The sequence below is a fragment of the Pelophylax lessonae genome, assembly GCF_965119305.1.
Source record: "Pelophylax lessonae genome assembly, chromosome: 3".
NCBI lineage: Eukaryota > Metazoa > Chordata > Amphibia > Anura > Ranidae > Pelophylax > Pelophylax lessonae.
In genome coordinates this window covers 352425538-352452679 of record NC_138770.1, presented here as the reverse complement: position 1 = coordinate 352452679, position 27142 = coordinate 352425538, and the positions used below count along the sequence as shown (strand labels likewise).

At 38.8% G+C, this 27142-nt stretch overlaps 1 protein-coding gene across 1 annotated transcript in view; it reads left to right on the top strand.

Moving 5' to 3' along the window:
* IMPG1 (interphotoreceptor matrix proteoglycan 1) overlaps positions 1-27142 on the top strand; it is a 348223-nt gene that overhangs the window by 98958 nt on the left and 222123 nt on the right. Inside the window, exons 5-7 of the mRNA XM_082249671.1 lie at positions 4948-5018; positions 7371-7453; positions 11272-11421. Of these exons, the coding sequence (XP_082105797.1) occupies positions 4948-5018; positions 7371-7453; positions 11272-11421 (304 nt within the window). The remainder of the gene's footprint in view (positions 1-4947; positions 5019-7370; positions 7454-11271; positions 11422-27142) is intronic.

The window sequence follows — 27142 nt, the reverse complement described above, 5'->3', positions numbered from 1 at the left end:
GGTTACTCAATAAAAAGGCTCAATGTTTGGACAATCTGTCACCAGGCAGTATGCCTAGGGAGATGCAAATACCAACCATCACAAAGTTGTTACTTGCATATAAACATCAATGGATTGGTTGGCCTTGTAGTTGTGATGAAGGAAGAGAAATGTCTCTTATGGAACCTGAGACTTTGTTTATTTTTTTTAGCAAATGTAGGTTTACTTTCAACAATCCCACATGTAATATTAAAGGTTAGAAGCACAATGTTATGCACTGTCCATAGTTTACTGTCCAGTGTTTTCTAGAAGAAATTTATTTTTACTCCCTGAATTAGTTATTATAGGACTGTCCAGTCATAACACTGTATATGTATGCACTAACTGAAAATGGAAGTAAACCTCCTAGTGATACAGATGTATAATGTCAAGTAACAGTGGTGGCTCACACCAATGGGAGCAATTTTCTAAAGAAGTGAATAAATACATCTTGTGAAGGAATACTACCACTGTTAGCATCAGGTTGGATAAGACATGAGTTGGGCCTATGAGATACAACATCAGTTCCAGTGCATACTGTATTCATATCCTATGTGCTTTGTCCATTTTATGGCTGAATGTGTAGCACAAACTGGTAGCATTAATGCAGGCTGCAGAGCATACATTTGGTTTTATCAGATCAATTTTGCTTACTAAACACAGTCTGGGCTGTTGAGCTCCAAAACAAAGTGAAATCTCTAAAGCTCCATTAACAGGGCCCTCCGATTCCTACTGTATTGAACTGTATTGTAATTATAAAGCGCTGAACAAACAGTTGGTGCTATCTAAATCCTATATAATAATAATAATAATAATAATAATAATAATAATAATAATAATAATACTATCTTGATGCTACCAGAGTGATATGTTTGGCATAGACCACCTAAATTTTCATCTTTTAGGATTTTGTTAGTCCTTTTACCCATGCATAATTTTTGCTTCAAAATGCCATACTTGTTGCTCTATGCTAACATAGCTAAAAACAGTCACACATCTAATCAGAAAGTGTCCACAAACATATTTGAATTGTAAAGTAAAAGAGGGGCATATGAGACCAGTTCTGTTACAAACAGCTGCAGTCAATATGTACAATAACTTACATTTCCAATATTTGCATCCCTTTATCGCATCTTTTACTTGCTGGTAAATTTAAAACAAGGACAGCCTCCAGTGGTGGTTAAAAATCCGGTGCCTGACCTGTATATTGATGTTAGGTGATAGCAAGAAAAGCCATTTTCAGCTCAGGTGTGAGATGAACCTCAAATGACAAAGTCTAACACTTCCAAACTTGCTTTAACCACTTAAGCCCCGGAAGATTTTACCCCCTTCCTGACCACGGCCTATTTTGCGATTCGGCACTGCGTTATTTTAATGGACAATTGCGCGGTCGTGCGATGCTTTACCTAAACGAATTTGAGGTCCTTTTTTTCCCACAAACAGAGCTTTATTTTGGTGGTATTTGATCACCTGTGCGATTTTTTAATCATGCGCTATAAACAAAAAAAGAGCATCAATTTTGCAAAAATAACAATATTTTTCACATTTTTTTATATGAAATTCCCCCCCAAAAAATGTAAAAATCAAAATTTTTTAACATTTTAGGCCAATTTGTTTTATGCTACATATTTTTGGTAAAAAAAATCACAAAAAGCGTATTTTGATTGGTTTGTGCAAAAGTTATTGCATTTACTAACTAAGGGAAATATTTCTGTCATTTTTGGTGTTTTTTTTTAACGCGTAATGGCGACGATCTGCGACATTGCGGGACTGCGACATTGCAGCGGACATATCGGACCCTTGACTGACATTTTTGACACTTTTGGGGTAACCAGTGACATTACTACAGTAATCAGTGCTATACATATGCACTGTTACTGTAAAAATGACACTGGTAGTGAAGGGGTTAACTTTTTTGAGAGGGAGGGGTTAAGTGTGTCCCTAGGGGCGTGCTTCTAACTGTGATTGGTTGTGGCTTGAGGTGTAAGAACAGTGATCAACAGTCCTACATAGCAGAACCGTATGATCACTATTCTTACACAGGGGAGAATGACAGGCAGCTTTGTTTACATTAGCCGCCTGCCTTTATCCCCTGTGTAACGGACGATTGCGAGTGCCCGATGGACATCGGGTCCGCCGGGCACACGCGCAGGGGGGTCCGTGACTGAGTGGGAGTGGGAGCGCGCATCCGGCGGGGTGCGCTCGCTCCCCAGAGCCTCACAGGCTAGTGACGTACCCCTACGTCACTTTGCCTGTGAGGGGCTGACTGCCGCAGTATATGTACTTGCGGCGGTCGGCAATTGGTTAAAAAATTAGCTAATAAAATGTCTTCCCTGTTGTGATCTCTTCCCTGACTTTGTATGGAGATCTATAGCACAAATATTCTTTCCTCACCTCATGCAAAGATACTAGGTGTAATCCTGGACTCTGACCTCTTAATGTAGCCCCACATCAAATTACTGTCCAAATGTTGCCACCTTCAACTCCGTAACATTTTTCCAAAATATGCCCACTTTTAAACCAGTTATGCCACCAAGCTAATAATTCACTCACTGGTTATCTCTCAACTATTGCAACTCCCACCTCATTGGGCTACGTCTACACAGTCCACCTCCCCTTCAGTCTATAATAAATTCTGCTGCCAGACTCATCCAGCTTATATATCCACATACCTCGCAGTTCTTCCACATACAAAAACATGCACAACTCTGCCCCCAGCTACATGACCAACCTCATCTCAAAGTATTACCAAAACTGCTCATCTCCCAAGATCTACTGCTCTCGAGCTTGTTCTTTGTCACCTTCTCCTACAGTGGTGATCGAAATTTGGGCACCACAGGTAAAAATTTGTATTAATGTGCATAAAGAAGCCAAGGAAAGATGGAAAAATCTCCAAAAGGCATCAAATTAAAGATTAGGCATTCTTATAAAAAGTCAACAAAAGTTAGATTTTATTTTCATCATTGACACTTTCAAAATTACAGAAAACAAAAAAATGGTGTCTGCAAAAGTTTGGGCACCCTGTAGAATGTATAGCATGCACTGCCCCCTTTGCAAGGCTGAGACCTGCCAGTGTCATGGATTGTTCTCAATCATCATCTGGGAAGACCAGGTGATGTCAACGGCAAAGGTTTTAAATGCCCAGACTCATCTGACCTTGCCCCAACAATCAGCACCATGGGATCTTCTAAGCAGTTGTCTAGAAAACTGAAACTGAAAATAGTTGACGCTCACAAAGCTGGAGAAGGCTATAAGAAGATAGCAAAGCGTTTTCAGATGTCAATATCCTCTGTTCGGAATGTAATTAAGAAATGGCAGTCATCAGGAACAGTGGAAGTTAAAGCAAGATCTGGAAGACCAAGAAAAATATCAGACAGAACAGCTCGCAGGATTGTGAGAAAAACAATTCAAAACCCACATTTGACTCCGCGATCCCTCCAGAAAGATCTGGCAGACACTGGAGTTGTGGTACACTATTCCACTATAAAGAGATACTTGTACAAATATGATCTTCATGGAAGAGTCATCAGAAGAAAACCTCTTCTACGTCCTCACCACAAAAATCAGTGTTTGAACTTTGCAAATTAACATATAGACAAGCCTGATGCATTTTGGAAACTGTGGACCGATGAGGTTAAAATTGAACTTTTTGGCCGGAATGAGCAAAGGTACGTTTGGAGAAGAAGGGGCACAGAATTTAATGAAAAGAACCTCTGTCCAACTGTTAAGCACCGGGGTGGATCAATCATGCTTTGGGGTTATATTGCAGACAGTGGCACAGGGAACATCTCACGAGTAGAAGGAAAATGGATTCAATAAAATTTCAGCAAATTTTGGATGGTAACTTGATGCCATCTGTGAAAAAGCTGAAGTTAAAGAGAGGATGGCTTCTGCAAATGGATAATGATTCTAAACACACCTCAAAATCCACGGGGGATTACATCAAGAGGCATAAGCTGAAAGTTTTTCCATGGCCTTCACAATCTCCTGACCTCAACATAATTGAAAATCTATGGATAGACCTTAAAAGAGCAGTGCGTGACAGACAGCCCAGAAATCTCAAAGAACTGGAAGACTTTTGTAAGGAAAAATGGGCAAAGATACCTCAAACAAGAATTGAAAGACTATTGGCTGGCTACAAAAAGCGTTTACAAGCTGTGATACTTGCCAGAGGGGGCAGTACAAGATATTAACCATGCAGGGTGCCCAAACTTTTGCAGACGCCATTTTTTTTGTTTTCTGTTATTTTGAAAGGGTAAATGATGGAAATAAAATCTAACTTTTGTTGACATATTATAAGAATGTCTAATCTGTAATTTGATGCCTTTTGGAGATTTTTCCATCTTTTCTTGGCTTCTTTATGCACATTAATACAAATTTTTACCTGGGGTGCCTAAACTTTCGATCACCACTGTATGCTGGTGTCTAGGGTTTCTCCAGAACCTCTCCTTTCTTATAGAACCCCCAAATTCAACCTGTTTGCCTGTGTCCTTTTCTGTCTGCCTTTAGGCAGTCACTGAATACTCATCTCATCAGGGAAGCCCATCCCGCCGCTACCTAACAACTGGAATTTGAATCCTCGAACCACCCATTTCCACACATACCTTTAGTTTCACCTGCCCTTCCTTTTTAGAATTCTAAGTTCTCATAAGCAGAACCCTCCTAACCCCTTTGTCTTGAATTATATTGTAACTGTACTGTCCACCTTTATTTTGTAAAGTGCTGTGCAAAATGTATAAAAATAATAAGATATGTTTGTTAGTGAGAGGAAATGCAATGTAAATGTTATGCAAAAATAATAAGATATGTTTGTTAGTGAGAGGAAATGCAATGTAAATGTTATGCATGAAATAGATTATTACCAGATGTGTGGTTATTACAGGAATTTCTTAGTTCGACTGATATTAAACATTATCATCTAACATCTAGGAAGGATGTGTTATCTACTGAAGAGACATCCTCTCCGGTAATTTCTGAAGAACATCTTATATTTACAACTGGTAAGCATAAAAAAAAAAAAAGAAAATCAAAATTTTCAGTTATGTGATTTTTAAATCCTAAAAATGATGTATAACAATAATAGGTGAACAATTTGATAAGTAGAGCCTGTTCTGCACATAACTTAGTTTAGAAAAGTTAAACATGATAGATGTGATGTGCTGTGTTGTTACATTACTACTGTAGTAGTATGCCTGCTGTCTTACTTCCACAGAGCTAAATCTATTTAATAACTGATGCTTTGTACTGTCACAGTGACAGTTTAAAATAACCTAGGCTGTACATTAGAAGCTGATTTATTAAAGAGCTAAGTGGAACCTGTGAATACTCTCTCTATGCCTGTAAAGGCATATACAATCATTACTAACCTGCTTAGCTTTCCTACCTATCATCTGTAGAAATATGGACACCATTAGGCTTCATTCACGTAGCTGCAGATAGCCATTTTCCTCCAAGAATCAGCATATTTGTAAAATCAGAATTTACACGTGTTTGCGATCAGCCGCAGTCAGCAGCCTGCATAAATCAATGACTGGCTGACAGATACCGCAGCTGTATGCATGCAACTGCACATCCAAATGGTCACATGTCATTAGGGACAGGTGAGTGGCCCTAAATGCAGACTGTCCCTAACCACATGTGATAGCTAAGATTTGCGTCATATATACAAACTGATGGTGAAAGCCAAATGCCATAATTTTCCCATTACATCTACCCCATTTTTAAAAGGGAGATATTTTTGCCTTTCTCTATAAATACTAATCATATATAGAATGCAAGAAATAGATTTGCTAGGAGAATTGCTCAAGGGCACCACATCCCAATTGTAAAATACAAGAGAGGGGGAAAGAAGCCTCCATAGGTAGGAGAGCTAGGGATTTTTAAGGTGCTAAATATCTCAGGTCATAACATTGTCTAAAAGAATATACATTTTATTCATCAAAATTTTAAAATACATAGATAGACCACAATATTTCAAAAAGAAAAGAAAAATGCCTGTGTAAGTGCGGCTGCGGAGATCGCATGTAATTCGGAGCGCACTGCTCCTTCATTACATGCGATCTGATGTACGGTGCAAATTTCAGCCATACACTTTGTATGGCTGAATTCGCACTGCATCCGCACCAAAGACGCACAGGAGGCATTTTTTCAGCCGCATCAGGATCGGATCGCACAGTGGTTCACACTTGTGCGATCCGATTCTGTGCGAACTGTCAGATCGCACTGCGATATGCGATCAAACTGGGGGTGTCGTTAACATTTGATTGACACCCCCAGCGTATCGCATATGGCAGTGTGAACTGCCAGAGGTGCGGATGCGATGCGGGAACACGCTGCATATTTGCAGCGTTCCCGCATCGCACAAGTGTGAACCGAGCCTAAAATTTATTTCAAAATTAGTCACATACTGTAGATTGTTTGTGATATAGTCGCAGAGTAATTTTGAAAAAAAAATACACATGCATTTTTCTTTTCTTTTTTTAAATATTGTGGTCTATTTATTTTAAATGTATTTTAAATGTTTGATGAATAATATTTATGTATGGCTGAAATTCGCACCGTACATCAGATCGCATGTAATGAAGGAGCAGTGCGCTCCGAATTACATGCGATCTCCGCAGCTGCACTTACACAGGCATTTTTCTTTTCTTTTTGAAATATTGTGGTCTATCTATGTATTTTAAAATTTTGATGAATAAAATGTATATTCTTTTAGACAATGTTATGACCTGAGTTATTTGACACCTTTAAAATCCCTAGCCCTCCTACCTTTGGAGGCTTCTTCCCGCCTCTCTTGTATTAATCATATATAGGTTGGTAGTTCACAAGATTCAAGGTGTTTTTTTTTATTATAATTATTATTTGGGTAAACCCAACAGGCACCTGTCTTTTTTTCACATGACTAACTAGGTAACTACTGAAAGCCTGGATAGCAAGATCTATGCATAAAGGGAATTGGTCTTCAATATTTATGTTGATTGGTTTTCATTGTGTGCCTTTTTATGTTGGTGCTCATAGTAAATGCATATGTGCATTTTTCTATAAGTTGAAATTCTAAAAAGTGAGCAAGCGCAAAGTTATTTTACTCCAAACAAAAATACCTAGCATCTTACATTGCAGCTACGAAGAAGAAAAATCCTCGGCAAAGATCATGAAACTGCTTGGGGACACATAGATAAAAATAATTTGATATAAAGAATGGCGAGGTCATATAATTACAGAGCACAGAGCACAAAGGAAACCTAAAAGACATTTTTAATATCGTTTTATTACATTTGTTAAAGTTGGCAGGAATGCAGAAAACAAGAGTGGACTAAGACGATTTCAGAGCTTTCATTGCTTTTATCTTCCAGGCTTTCCTCATTCAGTGTCTCTTGTTACTTCAAATGATACACCCTACAATGAAATCATCAATGACACAAAACCATTATCAGAGGTATGCTAGTGTTATTAAACTATAAAGTATAAAAAAATGCAATATTACGAAAAAAACATCACTTCATGTTTTATTAAACTAACAAAATACTGTAAGTTAAATGTTGTTATAATTCACAAGTGCCAGAAAAGAAAAGCTAAGATTAACTTCCGCTGGGGCACAACTACCTATACACTTACATAATTACATTTTTAGAGTAACTAAACTCTAGAAGCCATGCCTAAATAAAAGGAAAAAACAAGCTGTGGGCAGAGGACTTGCCACCAGTACTACTCACGGTCTCCCTGGAGCTGATCTTTTCCCCAGCACTGATTTTTATTGCCTAGTTCTCCATTGTGTGTCTGAGTGGAGGCAATCACATGGCTGATGCAGGTCTTTGTTTCCTCATGTCAGGGCCTCCAGCAAGAAGAACAGTGAGCAGCACAGCATCAGTGCCTGAGATTTCACACTGCATATATACAGCTATGAGACTGTATGCACAGGAGTACCTGGCAAATTCCCATTCCGGGAAGTGAGAAATTCAACACAAAAAAGCAATTTTTTTTGTGCTGCCTAGACACAATTAACACTTCTAGATGCTTCTGGCTCTGTGAATTTATGTGCATAATAAACAAATTGCCACTGCCCCCACCTATAACTGACCTTTGCATCGGTTAGACTAACTAATAAAACAGTTCACATACTAAAGTACCCATTAACACTTTACCTTTCTCTACAGGAACCCTTAAGCGGTAACCTCATCCTTTATCCTTGCCACCTATTTTAAAGTGGTTGTAAACCCTTACCTATACCCAGTAAAGTGACTGGCCTCAGGTGGTACACAGAGATGCAGCAAATCCTTCTACATAAGTTGTATCTGTTTATCGGCCGTCTTCTCTTCTCTACATCCGTTCAAAGTCCAGAATTTATAAAACTTGTCTAAGCTGTCAGAAAACAGGGGGTGGAGAGATGAAGTTACACAATGCAGAACTCAGTGAGGAGAGCTCTTCACACGGCACACAGGTACAGAGCTGAAGCTGTCAATCACAGGCTGTGCACTGGAGCTCCCTCCTCTGTCACCTTTTTCACTTTTTAATGTCAGGAAAACTTATCAGAAGTGACTCATGCAAATAGCAGAGGAATGAGGCAGCAGACAGAAATTACACTTAGTGCTTTGGATTAAGACAGGAGGTGCTTTGTTTATAATTCATGTCAGAAGTTTGCAACCACTTTAAGCATTAACACCTAAAATATAACTAAGGGGAATAGAAAACATTGTTACATTTGGACAGGGTAAACTAGGGGGAAAACCACTGTGAGGTTATTATTGCTGTCTGTGTCTCCATTAGGAAGATTAAAACTGGCTATAGATACAGACTGTTGGCTGAACAAACAAAAACCTGAATTGATTGCCCCAATCATACACTTGATTTGGATACAGGCATCCTGTGTCACTGTATTCTTACAATGGGACTGCCCCATCATCAGAATACATTGCTCAATGTTGTAGCCGATTGGATGCATGTACTGCCATCCAAAAAATTTGCCAACAAGCCAGTTCATGAAATGTCAATTGATAGATTGACTTCTCATGAACGGGAATTGGCTGGTCCAGCAGGAACCAGCTGAATTTCAATCTATGTATGGGCAGCTTTCTCTCTAATTGTTCTGATCTCCAATGTCACTGGGAATGACACTAAAGTGAAGTAAATCCAATTTTGCCATGACAGCAGAAATCTTTTAATGGGGGCACATGTTGCTGTGATGATATCATCTCACTTCCTGTCAGTCTACAGCAGTGGTCTCCAAACTGCAGCTCAGGGGCCGAATGTGGCCCTTTGCATGCTTTCATCTGGCCCTTTAGGCATTATCCCCCCCCCCCCACCAGCAACAACAGTGGGGCATAGTTCCTCCCACTGACACCAGAAATGTGGCACTATTCTTCCCACTGACACCAATGATGGGGCATTATTCCTCCCACTGACACCAATGATGGGGCACTATTCCTCCCACCGACACCAACGATGGGGTAGTATTCCTCCAATTTATACCATAGATGGGGCACTATTCCTCCCACTGACACCAATGATGGAACAATTATTACTGAGTCCAACAATAGAACACTATTTCTCCCACTGAAACCAATGATGGGGCACTATATCTCCCACTGATACTAACAATGGGGCACTAATAATCCAGCTAGTATCAATGAAGGGGCACTATTCCTCCCACTGATGTCAATGATGGTGCAGTGTTTACTCTCACCGATGCCTGGCCATTTTTCTTACGCTACTGGCCACAGTCCGGCCCCCCTAAAGTTTGAAGGACTGTAAACTGGCCCTTTGTTTATAAAGTTTGGAGACACCTTGTCTACAGTATGGGGAGTCAAGGGAAATCCTAGTAATGATACACAGAAACAAAAAAAAAGTGTTTCTAACCATTCCCTACTTTATATAAAATGAACAAAAAAAAAGATTTTGGCTTTGGATACTTTAACCCCTAAAACACAATCCTATGCCTACCACTAACCGAATCCCTAATGCTAATTAACCCCATTTTGTGTACTCACCTCATTCTTTGGTATGCATGTGCAGCATGTAGTCCCCTACCAATAGCATGCAGAACCAGAGTAAATGTATTTGATAAACTCTTTTCTGTGCCTAATTGCTATAGGTCACATTTTACCAATATTTGGACTTATTTAATGATATATCCTAAAAGGATTCCATACAAGGCGGAAAATTACATGTTAACAAATGCTTAAAGTGTTTAAAACGCTTCCTATATTTCTGTGGGAGGACCTTGAAACAGTATAGGATTTAGGATTTTGTGTTCAAAAGCGTAACTAGGTTTTGTCAATAAAATCTGTCAATACTTAAAATAAAAAGCAGACAAATGCATAGAACAAATGCTTCACTGACATGATGATTTATGAAAACCATGCTTACAGGCTATTGAATTATGACACTATAATTCAGAATAGTGAAACTGTTGTTCAGTCACAATGCATAATATAGAACATAAGCTTTAAATAGTAACAAATCCATAGAAACACCAGCAGACTGAGAATATGTATCAACACAAAGTTGTAATCAAGCAAACAGCTAATATTATCAATAAGTTATTCTGACCTACTTTACAGAAGTACAGTCAGTATTATATTTCTATGAATGGAGATGCAGTGATTCTATTTTATTGCATGGCTATGCTTTTATTAAATAAAAAAAATAGACCCTTTTTATCTGATTTTCGAACATTTCACAAAAATCTTGTCATCCATTCTCCATTTTTCCAAGTTTGTGAAGGTGTGCATTACTGATTGCATGGATTTCATATAGTGACATGATTTAAAACTCACATATGCCCAGTTGGAATACAAGAAGAAACAAAGAAAGAAAGTACCGGTAAATAAAAAAGTGAGAGACGTTTAGGATTTAGAAAATATTTTATAAAAAGAATAAAACTGGGTATGCACTGTGAGTTTTTTCATTCAACTAGCGGGTTGCAAAAAAAACTTCTTGATGAACCGGACGAATTTCGATATGTGTATACCCAAATAAAGAAAAAAATGATTGCCACACCATCTTTATAGAAAAAGGATCAGGCTTGCTATGATGAAGGGAAAACACATGTTTTGTTTTAGATCTATGTCAAAATCACTTATTTATGACTATGATTTTGTTTTAATGATGATTATTTTTTAAATATAAATTCCTATAAAGACAAATCCAAAAAAATCAAATTAAAGTGAAACTTTGTGTCTAGTCTAAATTTGAACATTGGAGTGTTCGCATGTACTTATTTTTACTAATTGTATTGTTTCATGCATTCCTATATAGGAGACAGATGTTACCAACTTAATTCCAGAACAGCCAACGCAACAAATAGTAGAGTTCAGTGTTACTCTCAACAACCAAGAATTTACAGCTGAGTTAAGTGATCCAAATTCACCTCAGTACCAAGAATTAGCTTCAAATTTTCAGCGCCAGGTACGTTTTCAACATTGCAGAGCCTTTTATATTTTATGTCCTTCTTTACATTGGTAACAGTAGTTAAGTATTTATATTTTTTGGCCAAAATATAATTCCGTATTGTTAAATCTAGACAGCACTGATGACTTGGAATACACTTTTAATGTTCACATATTAAAGAGGTTGTAAACCTCAGAATTTTTTTTTTAAAAAAATGAACACCTGAAAGACAAACACATAATGAGCTAGTATGCATCGCATACTAGCTCATTATGAAATACTTACCTTAGAACGAAGCCCCGAAGTGCCAACCGCTCACCTCTCTCATGGGTGACATGTTCTGTCACCCTTCTTCCGGGTTTGCGGCATCCGGCCATCTGATTGGTTGGAGCCGCGATAACGTCACTACCGCGCTTGCGCGCGGGAGCCGACGGTCACGGCACGGGGCTCTGAAGGAACGGCACGAGCAGCCTTTCCTTCAGAGCGCATGTGCCAGTGATGTCACTGGCTGCATGCAAAGTAAATATCTCCTAAACGGTACATGTTTAGGATATATTTACAGTACCTATAGGTAAGCCTTAATATAGGCTTACCTATAGGTACCAGTTGCAGAGTAGGGTTTACTTCCTCTTTAAGTTGTAAGAGTGTTAAAATTAAATTGGCTGCACAGAAGGACTCAGTGGGATGGCCAGTGAAGGATTCAGTGGGATGGTCTGAAGGCAGGCCCTGGGGAATGTTGGTGGTCAGGGCCGGGAGGGCCCAGGGCTAAAGCTATGTAAGGGGCCCCAAAATTTCTGATGGCTGCCCTACTTGAATCACTGGGATCCTTGGTTTAAATCCAGGCCAGGGCACTGTCTGCATGTAGTTTGCATGTTCCCCCTGTTCTTGTGTGGGTTATCTCTGTGTACTCTGGTTTCCTCCCACGCTCTGCTGGTAGGTTAAATGACTACTGTCTAAACTAGCCTTAGATTGTAAGGTCTTTGAAGCATGGACTAATGTGAATGTGCAGTATGTAAAGTACTGCATAAATTGTTGGCCCTATATAATTACTTTTAATAAATAAATAATAAATACACTATTCAATTTCTTTAAGGACATATTTGGCGATAGTCCAAGGGATCCAGACTCCATTAGAGGCTCCATTTGAATACTTCAAGCACTTGCACAGGCATAACCAATGACCGCCATGTTGCTTGTAATATGATCATCTCCAGGTTACATCCAAATTATCATCTATTTGAATTGATGCCTTCAAGAAAGCTTTAAAGAAAAGACAAAAAAAAAAGTATTTAGGTTTAGCTTTTGTCCAATCGCTATAAACGCATTGAACAAATGCAAAAACTGTTAACTGATTTCCTCCCTCCATCTGCAGGAGATTCAAGATTAGTCACCAGTTATATGATTAGAGAAAGAAGGTTGATAGTTTATATGGGAATATTTGGTTGGTATATTTATTATTTTGTTTGTTTTGTTTTTGATTATTTTAATTGTGATTGTTGATTTTTTTTCTTTATTGTGATATATTATGTGTTTTGTTCTTGGCATTGTTTTTTTAGGAGTATAAATTTAATTTTGTTGTACTTTTGAGCAATATTATTAATTCGAATTAAAAAATACTGCATTATGGTAACTGGATTGAGCTGACAATGATAATCATACTAAAACAATACGCTGATCACCTTTTGAGCTTATGTAAATACTTAAAGTGATTATAAAGTCTCTATTTTTTTCTATTAAAATAAAAAAAAACATGTATACTTACCTCCTCTGTGCAATAGTTTTGCACAGAACAGCCCAGATCCTCCTCTTCTCAGGTCCCAGTTTGGAGCTCCTGGCCCCTCCCTCTTGTTGAGTTCCCCCACAGCAAGCAGCTTGCTATGGGGGCACCCGAGCCGAGCTGCAGCTCCATGTGTTCATTCAGATACAGAGCTGCTGTTCGGCCCAGCCCCCTCTCTCTCCTGATTGGCTAACTGAGTTTGATTGACAGCAGCAGAAGCCAATGGCGCCACTGCTGTGTCTCAGCCAATCAGGAGAGAGAAAGTCCCAGACGGCCGAGGCAATTGTGGACATCACTGGATCTAGATGGGGCTCAGGTAAGTATCAGGAGGGCTAGAGGGGGGATGCTGCACACAGAAGGCTTTTTATCTAAATGCAGTAAGATAAAAAACCTTCTGACTTTACAAACACTTGAAAGACGTTTTTTAGTCTAAAAAAAAAAACTAAAAGTCAGCAGCTACAAATACTGTAGCTGCTGACTTTTAATATTAGGATACCTACCTGTCCAGAGATACAGCGATTTCCTCACCTAGACCCGTTCTTCACCTGCCTTCTGGTCCCCGGCACCAGCATGTTTACTGTTGGAAGCCGGCTGTGACTCCTTGTGGCTTCAGTCGGCTCCCAACTGCGTGTGTGTGAATCATGCTGCACTTTGTGAATGTACCCATGGCCTCCAAGGATCTGTGATGCGCCCCAGGAGGCTGCGGGCGGGGGTGGGATTTCAGCAGAAGTGGGAAGTGGGGTACTTGACAAATCTAGGTAAACCTCCCAAAAGAGGGAAAGGAGGGAGGAGGGAGGAGGAGGACATAAAGTGGAATTTCACTCTGTAGCTGAAGTCCCGCTTTAATACATCCATGCGGCAGCTTTTTATTTACGTAGACACTTTATTGTCTATGTGTTGGGTTTGAGCAGGTAAGAATTTAAATTTATTTCTGAGATTTATTCCTGCAATTGTTAATTTCAATATTTGTATAAAGGACAGCTTATAAACGTGACCCTGCTAAACAATATTAGTTGTTATATAATGACCTTTCTCGAATTATGCTATTGACAATTATTACTAAGGGTCTAAAAGTTGTTACTTTATTGTACATATATTGTTCTTCTCTATTTCTTATCTTAGAGGTTACATATTTATAAGTAGTTATAAGTAACTATTTGTTGACATGTATGGCTTTTATACCAATATAGTAACTATAATAATTATAGTATCTGCTTCTATTGTTTCCAATTTATGTAAGCTGTAGCCTTGCTCATTGACCACACATGAGGCTTATGTTATGTAAGATAGAAATATACAGTAATATAACGTGACTTATTCTTTGTATTGCATCTGCTTATGTAAAATTGAGTGTTCTAGTGTAGATTCCCATTTATAACCTGGAAGGCAAGAATTCAGTCTCTTAGGCCATTAGAACATCTTCGAGACTGCATATTGCAGTACTTTAATCAGTGAGCTTAAAAGCCATCTGGAATTATCCATCCATTAACAACCAAGTGTGTTTTTACCTTGACATAAATAAACAAGGTTCTCCTTCTGGAAATATCACTGCCACTTATATTGGTCTTTAGTGGGCTCAGCAATCAATTATACAGGAGACGGAGATTTCTTTTACAGGAAAATTAAAATGGATATAATTTAAATATATACAGTTATCAGACTGTTTGCTTACAGACACAATATGATTAAAGTGGAAAATGAATTTGATTAGCACATATCTGGTACTTGCAGAACATTTACAAAGAGTGTTTGTTTTCACCGAAAGCACGGGCTGAAACACTGTTATTCTGCTTCTGCTAGGTAGATTGCAGATTTTAAAGGAATTTCAGTGTTGCTACATACTTCAGTAGTATAGAGTATGTAGTAGCCGTGAGATAGACTTGAAGACAACATCCATGTGCAACATTTTTATTTAGAATTAAAAAAATGTTACAGTGTTTGTATCTTCCCCTCACTTCCATATATACTTACCTGAGTCATATCTCAATCCAGGCCTGTGCCCATGTGCCAATGGATTCTGCTGCTGGCAATCAAATCCTATGAGGAGAGAGTAGGGTGTAGGGCAGAACTGCACTGTGTGTGTCTATAGATGCACACATCCCAGCTTTAGAGCAAGCCTGCAGGTTTGCCCCCATAGGAAGTGGCTTGCTATGGTGGCACACTAAAAAGAGAAGGAGCCTAGAGCACTGGCGGGGGACCCCAGAAGAGGAGGTTCAGGCTGCTCTATGCAATCTCTACCCATTTTTGGTTAATATTCAGGATGTGGCACAGTGTAAAAATCGATGTCCACAGTATCATCCTGTGGTGACATACCTACCTTCCTGATCTATGCAATACCATTGCAAAGAGCATGCAGATTAAACATGTTTGTTTTTTTAGAAAAATTAAAATTAAAATTTACAACCACTTTATGGCCAGTGCAATGTTGTTTTGGTTATAGTGGTTGTAAACCATTGCATATACCCACTAAAGTGACCAGCCTTAGGTGAGATTAAATAAATCTTCCTACATAAGTTGTACTTATATATTTGCAGCCCTCTCTTTTCTACATCTGTTTAAAGTGCAGAATGTACACACCTTGTCTGATTTTTCAGAAAGCAGGGACGGAATCTGAAGTCACACACTGTGCAGTTCAGAGAGAAAAGCTCTGAGAGCTGAATGGAAGAAAGAGATACGTCCTCTTCCTCTTTCACACAGCACACAGGAAACATGCACAGCTGAGATTGTCAATCACTGGCTGTGTGCTGGAGCACCACTCCCCTATCCTCCTTTATCACTTGGTGTCAGGAAAACCTTTCAGAGGTGACTCATGCAGATATCAAAACAGACAGGCAGAAGAGATAAAGCATACCCACTGCTTTGGATTGAGACAAGTATACAGTATAGCTAAATGTACTTTGTTCATATTTCATGTCAGAGGTTTACAACCATTTTTTACGTAGAGTGAAAGCTATCTTAATCTGCTCTCTTATCATCATCTTGTGATATCTTTAATTTGAAATAAATCATACACATCTCTATACTCCTGGATACAATCATTTAATCCACAGTATTAAAGTGGATATGCATTTTTAAAAAACAGCGATATGTGCATCACTGATTTTCATTTCATGTTAATTGATATCTTTTGTTTACTTTCCTATTCCCACTGCTGTCTTAAATGAGCAAAAATGTTTCATGGACCTTCAATGTCTCCACTTTTATCTTGTAGCAATAGGAAATAAATCTGTATTTTGCATAAAATACCTTATGAAATAAATAATTTATGTAAATGTTAACATTTACAAAAACTTAGTTGTTCTCTTTTTCAGTTATGTATTTTAATGATATGCTACCGTAGTTCATTAGCAAGCATCTGCTGAAAATTATTTGCATATTAGAGAGAAGTATTTGGTCTGAAGTGGATATTTTGAATTACTTGACTTTTTTTAACTTGCCTACAATTTGCTTACATAGTAATTCTCATGGGTAAGAGTTTTCTTCAGTAGTCAGAATACATCCTAAATTTTGCTTTTACCATACACAGAAAACAAGATTCAGGAAATGATTCTAGGCTGTTAGGCCTTACATGATCAGAGGTCGTTGATGCTTTGATTTCCAGGGCAAATTTAGCAGCTGCAGCATGCATCAGCCAACCAAACGATAACAGTCTGACTAATTTGAATACCTGAACTATTTTATACAGTATTTTTCAAGGACATAAACAGGTTTTATTTGGTACACTGATTTAAAAGAAAGTTACTTATTTTCTATTTTTAAAGCGGAGTTCCGGCCTATTTTGCAACTTTAGTGATTCCTGGAGTGCTAGCTATGCTGATCAACAATTGGACATTTTCAATTTTTTTCGGAGGTCCCCTACCTTATTTTTAGGGCATTTTTGATTGTACTTCCTCCTTCTCCCCCCTCTGTGGCCACGGCCACCGACATCACTTCCGCCTTTGCATTGCATCCTGGGAGCTGTTTGTCATCACTCCCAAGAGGCTGGAATCAGGAAGAATTCCCAGAACACTCCCTGGAATCAGGAAGAAGGACACAGCAGATTACACTGCGGCTTCAGATGCCCACATCCAAGATGGCCACGCCCAGACAGCGTTTTTAAAAATAAGATTTTGACTAAAATCCAATACTGTACACCTTGTAAGTATGAGAATAGCAGTTCTGTAAAGGGCGATGGATTAGTATTATAGGGGTATTTTTAGTTAAAAAAGGAATTTGAGGCTGGAACTCCGCTTTAAGTAACTTAATTGTATTGGCAGTTACACTAGGAAACATATGGCACAGCTGATCCCACTGTAGACTGAAGGTGACAGTGTTTATTGACAGGCTGAGGGCTTCTTTTGCCAGTCTGCACGAGATCATTATATCATAGCTGACATATTAAATAAACCACTCTAATTCATTTTTTAAAAACTGCAATTTAGAGCCATCAGTAGCACAAAGGATCAGTCGATTACTTTGTTTATTACAGTATCCCTAACAGAAAACAACATGATGGACCACTGGCTTTAATATTTTTGAGCCCTTGATTTTAAAACAAGTGCTGAAATCAGAAAAGTCTGAGAAATGTAGGAAGTCCCGTATCCCTACTTATTTTGAATTACTGATATAAAGAATTGAAATAATAGAATCAGCATGACATCAAGGCAACTAGCATTTTCAGAAGAAGAGTCCAGCAATGGTAATCCCTGAAATTTGTTGACACTTGATATTTGCAATGTAGTTGTTACCCTAATGAGCAGACTTTGCTTGATGTTACCCCAAATTACAAACTAATCTCCTGTTTATGATTCTCCCTGAGCTTTCTCCTTTTTATTGGGCAATGTCATTATCTTTTCAGTTTTGTCATGGCCTGAGTAACTTTAGGGGAAATTAAGGTGCTTTATTCTTTCTTATCAATAAACAGGCAGAATATACTTAAAGCGGACCTTCACTCAAGTGGGAAGTACTATTCATCCTCTTCTTCCCCCAGCCTCTATTATGTTTGCAACTTTTTTTTACAGGGTGCAGGTACCTTTTTTTTGACAGGTACCATCTTCCATTTCCTTAGTTCTAGCCTAGGGGAAAATGACAAGTGCTTGGTTCATTACCCGCAGTCTCCTGGGACATGTCACAATTTCTAGGAGGCTGCAAGCCCATTCTCACTGCACTGACTTGTCTTGTGAATGTGCAGTCAGGAGACATCAGGAAGTCACAGCCTTCTCCTAAATCCAAGATGATAGTGTCAGGAAGCCTAAGCCCAGTGAAGAATTGTCTGTGGGGAAGTCAATGCTGGACTCCACAAACCGGTAAGTACCTGTTCTTTTAAAAATCAGCAGCTACAGTATTTGTGCTGCTAACTTTAGATTTTTTACAAACAGAGTGAAGTATTTCACGTCTTTGTACAAGTCATAAAAATGAAAGGTGTGAATGAGATTTATTCTGCTTGTAATTTTAATAAACATTATTGCTCATGTTCAGTCTACTTCGCAAGAAAGACATTTTTTGACAAGTAGAACAAAAACAGGAATATTTTTGACTATGTGGAAGGAGTACAAATACTGCAAGTCTAATATTGAAAGTCACAACCACAAGCATTAAATATGTCTTCCAAATCACTTGCCAGAAGCAATATTTAGTTTGACCTGTATCATAAACTTTACTCCTACTCCTCTAAAGGAAAACTCCAGACAGCGAGTTGCCAGTTTATTTATTTAATTGCTGGTACTGGACTGGAGCCAATGAACCTACCAGCATGTCTTTGGAGTGTGGGAGGAAATCTACATAGAGTTCATGCAAATTCCAGGTAGGAAGTGTTGAGGTTGGGATTTGAACCGACAACCCAAGTGCTGCTAGGTGGAAGTGCTAACCACTGTGCTGCCTAGTCAGTTTGTCAACTTTTAATACTACAACAGGGCTAGAAGCACACAGCTGTTTAAAATGTCTTTATCTGCTGTAGCATTGTCAATACCCTCCACTGGAGACACCTAAACTAAATGTTGAGGGGTGTATCTATAGCTTTGGCTATACAGTGTAGATATGATCTCACTCATTCAAGCTGCATATGACACCCTGTAGGACAGTATCTGCTATATGTGCATGGAAAATGTTTTGATGTAAAGAATTTTCATCCCCCTATACATGGCATACAGGGTCTGTCTGCCTTGCTTGATAATCATTGTGTAAATGAAAAGGAAAAAGGCTTCATACAATAAATAATTTGGAGAGAAACTACTAGATATTGTATCAAGGCTAAGTCTAGGCTGTCATCTTCAGTTAGAACCTAGAAAGGCTGAGTTAATAATCTGCAAACAGCTTGCAAAATTAGACCAGTTAGTGAATCGTGAAATATAGCAATTACGCAGTCAATAGTTTTCTTACTTCATCTTTCCTACAGTCTCTGGTGGCTGAAATACAAAATGCATTCAGCTCAAACTGATAATAGCTGGGTGGTTGCAAAAGGGAGCAGTAGCGTTGAAATAATTATAGAAGTGCTAGAGTAAGCATTCTCAGGATACAATATCACATATGATACTATGACACGTATACTGAGAGCACAGAACAAATTAACTTTATATTGTCATGTTGAATAAAGTACAGAGCATTGTCTCTGTATTTAATCTAAAAATAAAAGGTTGTGTACACTTTTGGTGACATGCTACAAAAGGGTCATTAAGTTTATATTGTCTTAAAACAAAGTATAAATATGATTTGCTGGCAGCTGCTGTATACATTGGCTGGACAATCATTCTGAAAGAATAAGAAAAACCTTTATAATGATGCTCTTGTCTTGTGGATTGGATTGATTATACATAATAATGAAAAGAAAAGAAAGAAAGAAAGAAAGAAAGAAAGAAAGAAAGAAAGAAAGAAAGAAAGAAAGAAAGAAAGAAAGAAAGAAAGAAAGAAAGAAAGAAAGAAAGAAAGAAAGAAAGAAAGAAACTTGCGGAATGTTAAATGCCTTCCTGTGTGTATTTGAAGGGGAGGGGGGGTTGTCCAGGGAGGCAATTGTTAAGAAAGAAAGCTACAGTGTCCATTTAGTCCAAGTATCCTGCACTTGTTTTAGCTCATGAATCTGCATCTGTACTGATATTTTCAGGGCAATTCAAATCTTGCATGCTAAGTACTAGTAATACCTTAGCCCATGTTATAAGCTCTGCTGACAATTGTTACTGAGCAAATTTACCAAAAACAATATAGTAACATAGTAGTTAAGAGTGAATAAAGACAATAGTCCATCCAGTTCAACCTGTGTAGGTGTATGGGTCAGTGATGATAATCATTTCCCATATCCCTGTATATTGTGTTCTTTGCAAAGCACATCCAAGAGTCTTTTGAAATTATCAATACTCCCCGCTGATACCACCAATTGTGGAAGAGAGTTCCACATTCTTACTGCCCTGACAGTGAAAAACCCCCTACACTTAAAGGGCTTAAAGGGTAAATCCACTTCCGTAAGGAAAAGACATAGCAAATCAATAAGAAATAATATAGCGTATACAATTGCGACACAAATCATATTGTAATTGAATGTTATTTTAAAAATTACCTTTCCTTTTCAATTTGCAGCCACTGTAATTTTCTGAAAATGCAATGCAGTATGGTTACCTGTAGCTGTTCTGTACACAGAATGTGTACTGACCACACCCCAGAAACATCATTTCCTGCTTGTGTGATTGGCCCACCAATTTTCCCAGAAGTCTACACTAAGATACAAGTCAGATTTCTGGCATCCTGTGCAACAAAAATGTCATTTTTGGTGAGATACCTTCAATAGGAACACGTCAAAAGGGATGCAGGCCCAGCAGATTTCCTCATTAGTGTCCTGCAGGTGCACAGCTGAATGTTAATTATAAAACCACTTCCATTAGACCCACTCAGCACAGAGATACAGAAGCGCACACAGGGATTTCTTCAGAAAAACAAAAGGTAGGAATCTGCAACAAAGTTTGTTATAATCCCTGCAATGTACATAGATCACCCAGGGGGGAATTTTTTTTTCGCAACAAAAGTGGAGTTACTCTTTAAGGTTAAACAGCTTCTCCTCCAATCTCATTGTGTGGCCACGTGTCCTCTTACACTCCCTGAGATTGAATTGTTTTTTTCCTATGCTAGGATCACCATAGATGTATTTGTAAATTGTTATTATGTCCCCTCTCAGGCGTCTCTTCTCCAGCAAGAATAAAATGAGTGCTTGTAGTCGCTCCTCGTAATTATGCTCCTCCAATCCCCTATTTGTTTTGTTGCCCTTCTTTGGACTCTCTCCAGCTCCAGCACATCTCTTCTGAGGATTGGTGACCAGAACTTGACAGAATACTCCAGATGTGGCTGGACCAGAGTTTTGTAAAGTGGCATGATTATAGTTTTATCTCTGGTGTATATCTACTTTTTTATGCATGCCATTGACATAGCATGCTACTGCTCAGTCTGTCTTCTACTAGGACCCCCAGATCTTTCTCCATCCTTGATTCCCCCAGTGGTTCCCCCCCTGGTGAGTAGTTTGCGTTTAGGTTTTTAGCCTCCAAGTGCATTACCTTACATTTCTCCACATTAAAACTCAATTGTCATGTAGTTGCCCACTTCATTATTTTGCTCAGGTCATACTGTAAGATTTCTATATCCTGATGTGAAGTTATTGCCCTGTCTATTTTTGTGTCTTTCACAAAAACTGAGATGGAGCTATTTATCCCAACCTCTATATCATTTATGAATAAAGTAAACAGAATAGGTCCCAGGACAGGACCTTAGGGTACCACGCATACCATTCCAGAGTACATATTATTTATCACCACCCTTTGGACGCGCCCCTGTAACCGGTTTTCTATACAAGAACAAACCTTATGGTCGATGCCTGCAGACCTTAGCTTGTAGATTAAGCAATTATGTGGAACTGTATAGAATGCCTTTGCAAAATCCAGATACACCACATCCACAGGCCTCCCCCTTTCTAGATCGTGGCTCACCTCCTCGTAGAATGTTAACAGATTGGTCTGCTAAGAACGTTACTTTTGTAAACCCATGCTGATTACTACTAATGATACTGTTTTCCTCAACAAATTCTTGGATATAGTCCCTTATCATCCCCTTCAATAATTTACCTGCTATTGATGTCAGGCCCACTAGCCTGTAGTTCCCTGGAATATGTCTCTGCCCTTTTTTGAATATTGGTACCACATTTGCTTTTCTCCAGTCAACTGGTACAGTTCCTGTCAGTATGCTGTCCGCAAAGATTAGGAACAATGGTCTAGCTATAACCCGATTGAGTTCTTTGAGGACTCTCAGGTGTTAGCCACCTGGTCCTGGTGATTTATTTGTATTAAGCTTATCAAGTTTTTCCTAGATTCCAGCCTCTGTTAGCCACAGTGGAATGTCCTGTGATGTGCTGCTAACAATACTCGTCGTGATTCCCCCTCGAGTATACCCCTTCTTTTCCTGTGAAGAGAAGAAAGCATTTAGAACAGTTGCCTTCTCTGTGTCATCTGTAACCATCCTCCCTTCATCATTTTTCCTGTGTGCAAGGTACTCTGACCTCGCTTTTTTACTGTTAAGATATCTAAAGAATTCCTTGATTTTTTTTTACTTTCCTCTCTCTCATAGTCTTTTTTAACCACCCTGATCTCATTCTTACATTTCTTGTTACATTCTTTGTATTGTTGGAAAGCTGACAACGCCCCCTCCGCTTTATGTCTTAAAGGCCTTTTTTTACTCTCTAATAAGAAAATGTACTTTACGGTTTAGCCACCCAGGTTTGACCTTGGCTCTTCTATATTTAATTCCCATTGGAATGCACTGTGTGATACCTTTGATTTATATGTTCCTAAGGCATTCCCATGTTTCCTCTGTGTTCAATGTTTCCAGGGTTAGGTCCCAATTGATGCTCTCTAGTATTGAGCAAAGTTCAAACAAGTTTTCTCTTCTGAAGTTTAAGGTTCGTGTGCTCCCCTCGTGCTTTCTTGTCCTCTGATTGACGCAAAATGTGATCATCACAATGAAAAAAGGTTGGGACTCTTTGAAATGACGTGGATTTCCAAATAGCTTTTTACTAAAATTCTTCAGTCACAATTAGTAATGTGTTTTTGGTTTGGACTATGCATGGGTTTGTGGCAAACCTGATCTGTTCACAGTTTGTGGATTCAGCAAATTAGTGTAGCTGTTTGCCATCATACCAACCAACCTATTTCTGTGGTCAGGTGGTTTACAGTAGACAATAATAGGGTTTCTCCTATGTGCCAGCCCCCTCATGATAAAAGGGAAGATTCCCAGTAGCCTTTTGTAATGTCTGTTGGAGTAGATAAGTCAGCCCATACATTAGTCATTTTTTCATTCAACCAGAAAGTTGAATGAATTAAAAATACCAATTTCCGCCATCCACACATTCAAGGTGGATGTGGAATCACTCCCAATGAGCTATTGTGTTCTGATGGCGAGGAGACTTCCCTGCTGTCAGATTAAACAGAACAGTGCTACTGGCTAAAGCTGGCAGTGCTGATATTACATTTTTCAACAGGCTGATTGTACAGAACTCATTTGACAGGTCGACCTCTTTTTCTCCTTTGACTTCCTTTTTGCTCTGTATCCACAATTTAAATCATTTCTTATTAAAAAAAATATTGTGTTAAAAAATATTTTTATACATTTAATGATGTATTAATAAATGTATTAATAACTTCAAAGGGGCATTTATTTCTGACTTTCATATTTGACTGGAGATTAACTGAAAGCATTTTAGACCATCATTAACACGCACACAGGCAAATTGTACTGTTGCCGTAGTATTAAAAAGTTGAATTTATAGCGCAATACCGGCACGAGCCCCCAACTGTTTTGCTTGCGTATATCTAGCAAAGGTTACTTTGCGGTATAAACAAGGAAGCTCAGACCTCTGCAGGGTATAAATGTACTTTTACTAAACAAAAGCATGCTGTACATACAAACTATTACAATATTAGGAACATATCACAAGACTGGCAGATATAACAATGCCTAACACATGAACAGCCTATGGTCTGTAAACAGCTGAAATACGCTTCTTAAACATACAACCCTTGTCCCAAGAATATCAAATAAATACTTAGCTCTGGTGGTTGCTTCCAATGGATCTCTTGAGCAGTTAGAAATCCTTGCTGCATTATGGCTGTCCCCACAGCTGATCATCCAAGGAGAGAGAGAGCAAAAGGCAAAAGGGCCTTTTCTCATGCAAATTGCTCCTTTTATAGCCCTGTATACAAAAAAAACACCCACAGGATGTGGTCATATCTTTTGACGACTCCTAGGTAACTTTGCAGGAACACATGGCTGCACATCCCCCACAACCACATGACTCATTAAATATGCAGCGGCCATTTTAAAACCACCTGTGTGTGAGAGAGATTATTCACATGTATGGGAACATTTTGTAAGAAATCCACAACTGATACACCTTATAGCTCTTATCATGCATAACATGCAATATAGGTTTTCTAGCGAAAATAATAATGCTGTTACCTGTAAGCTATATTTTGAGATTTATTATATCTCAGATATGGTCTGGGTTAAATTAGAGTACTTTGACCATGAGTGAAAGCTTTAACACATCAACAGAAATGTATTGGTAAATAGCAAGGAGGCCTAAACTAATACACAGTAATCTAACTATAGTACAGAAAAAGGGAAAATAATCATAGGTTAACTGAACAAATATAGAGCATGATATTCAAAATATTATGAAATGAACAGCAAGACAGAAAACACATAAGACAAGCATGTATACTTATAAGTGCTAGGAGGTGTCCTAATATTTACCAGTAGTATAAGATGATATGCTGTCCCCTTCCTCAGGTCAATGGCTCCTTCTACCTCCTCTGCTTAAAACTTGAACTAATATACACCTATATCCCATAGACTTGCATAGGGCCATTCTGATTGGTGTAGCTATCCTACCCCTCTCCTCTCCGGGGGTATCTAATTTGGGATTGGACAATGTCCTCCTCTCCTAGCTTAGCAGAACTCAGCCCCTTAATAGCACCTCCTCTCTGTTGGAGGGAGGATTTAATAATGCTAGCTAACCTCCTCTTGAATTAGGGCAATAGATATGCAAGTTCATATCCTGGGCAAGTTGTCCATTCCTCAACAGATGGGCATCTTCATTGCATAACTAAAGAGAGCATCTTTGAAGTAGAGACAGAGTTAACAAAGGAAGTGACACGGCCTATTATGAATTATTACCGCGGTCCCATAAGGTCTGTGAAAAGGAACTTAATTAAGGAGTTGTCCTACCTCGCATACCAGTTTATTTATTTACGTGTAAATAGCAGACACCTCCCTGTTAGTCCAACCTAACATTCTTGCACTTCAAAAGTACTTGGTAAATCAATTACCAACGCCCGCAGACTGATTTCACACAACTTAACTTCATTTAATTGATATCAACTATTAGTTACCCAATATATATATATATGAATATATATATGTATATATATATATATATATATACACACACACATCTATTTAAAGTTGCTAATGGAGATTATACATAAACTCCTCATAAGGCAACAGACGCTCCCTTGTGGCCAGTCTGACAAGAGTGGCCACACTCAAGTGAGTAACTGTTTATGTCTAATTTTCATTAATGATTTCAGTTTCTCCCTCTGTCATCTTAGAAGTCGGCCAAGATATATCACCATACCCATCATGAAGAACAGTAACCCACCCTGCAATATGAGGAGACCTTTTATACCCATTTCCACCCATGTCCTAGTGGTGACTAAGCTGAAATCCCCATCATGTAGAAGTTCATTCAACTTTTTCTCTGTCTTCACCATGTTATTACTAACTTGTATTATATGGGTATACTTCCTTGCAAGCAGATTATGAAGGTTCACTGACAGAGTATAAATTCTAACATCAAAGTGGGGTATGTATAGTGTGGGATCTGGGACATCAGGGGTACTTTCTATGACATACTCTTCAGTTAGCACTTGTATGGGGGTTACTACAGTTTCCCCAATAATAGTGTACTCATGTGGTACGAAGCAAACATTTGGATAGGGTATTGGACACAACTGACCCCCATAGAGGAATGTCTTGTGATTGGTAACAACACAATACAGTCCATCCATATTGTGGGTGTTCTTGGTGCTTGGCGTTCTCCATTTTGTCAACTTCACGGGGCAGTTAGCTTCCATCTCACTTGGATTTGTTTACTGGTGTGGTTGGTGTGGACATTCCAGTTGGGGATTCCTTGCTTCTTTAGCTGTGGGATCCTGATCATTGCTTAGACTACAAACTGGAGTTTTAATTTCAAACACATCACAAAGGGTATAGGTACATACTATATTTGACCATGCAACAGGCAGTGTGTGGTGCTTTCCATCTCCCTTGAACTTGAATGAGCATTTTGGGGAGGTACAACCTTTCCTTGTACACGTCGTTTTGGAGGTACCCGAGGGAGTGTACGGACGTCATCTTGTTGAAGTAGTCATCTAGTGTATGGAACACTGGCAGCGACATGGTGAAGGAGCAAATACAGTAGGTCACGGTAGACGCACAGTGACTGGCTTTTCTTGCAATCAAATGGCCCTCTATTTGGGTGTGGTGTCACTATCCCTAAATTTCGATAGACTGGATTCTTGCCAATGAATACGCTGATGAGTGGTCCAGTCTCCTCTCCCTTGGTATGTCTGATCAGATGGTGCAAGATAATAATCCACATCGACTTCATGGCTCTAAAAGGAAAGAAAGCGGCACATTTTAGTTGATTTCCTTGGCTTTAGGGAACAGTTTTAGTTGATTTGCATAAACCCATTTATCTCGTGTCTTTTTGCCCTCCTCTATTCTGATCTTATACACAGAAGGACTTAATTTGTCAATAATGGGAAATGGGCCTCTCCATATCTGGCTTAGACTGTTATCCAGGGGACGTAGCTCCAAGGACATGACTAAGTCCCCTATAGCCCATGTGCATTCTCAAACCCCTTTGTCAAAATACGCCTTTGCTTTCTTTTGACT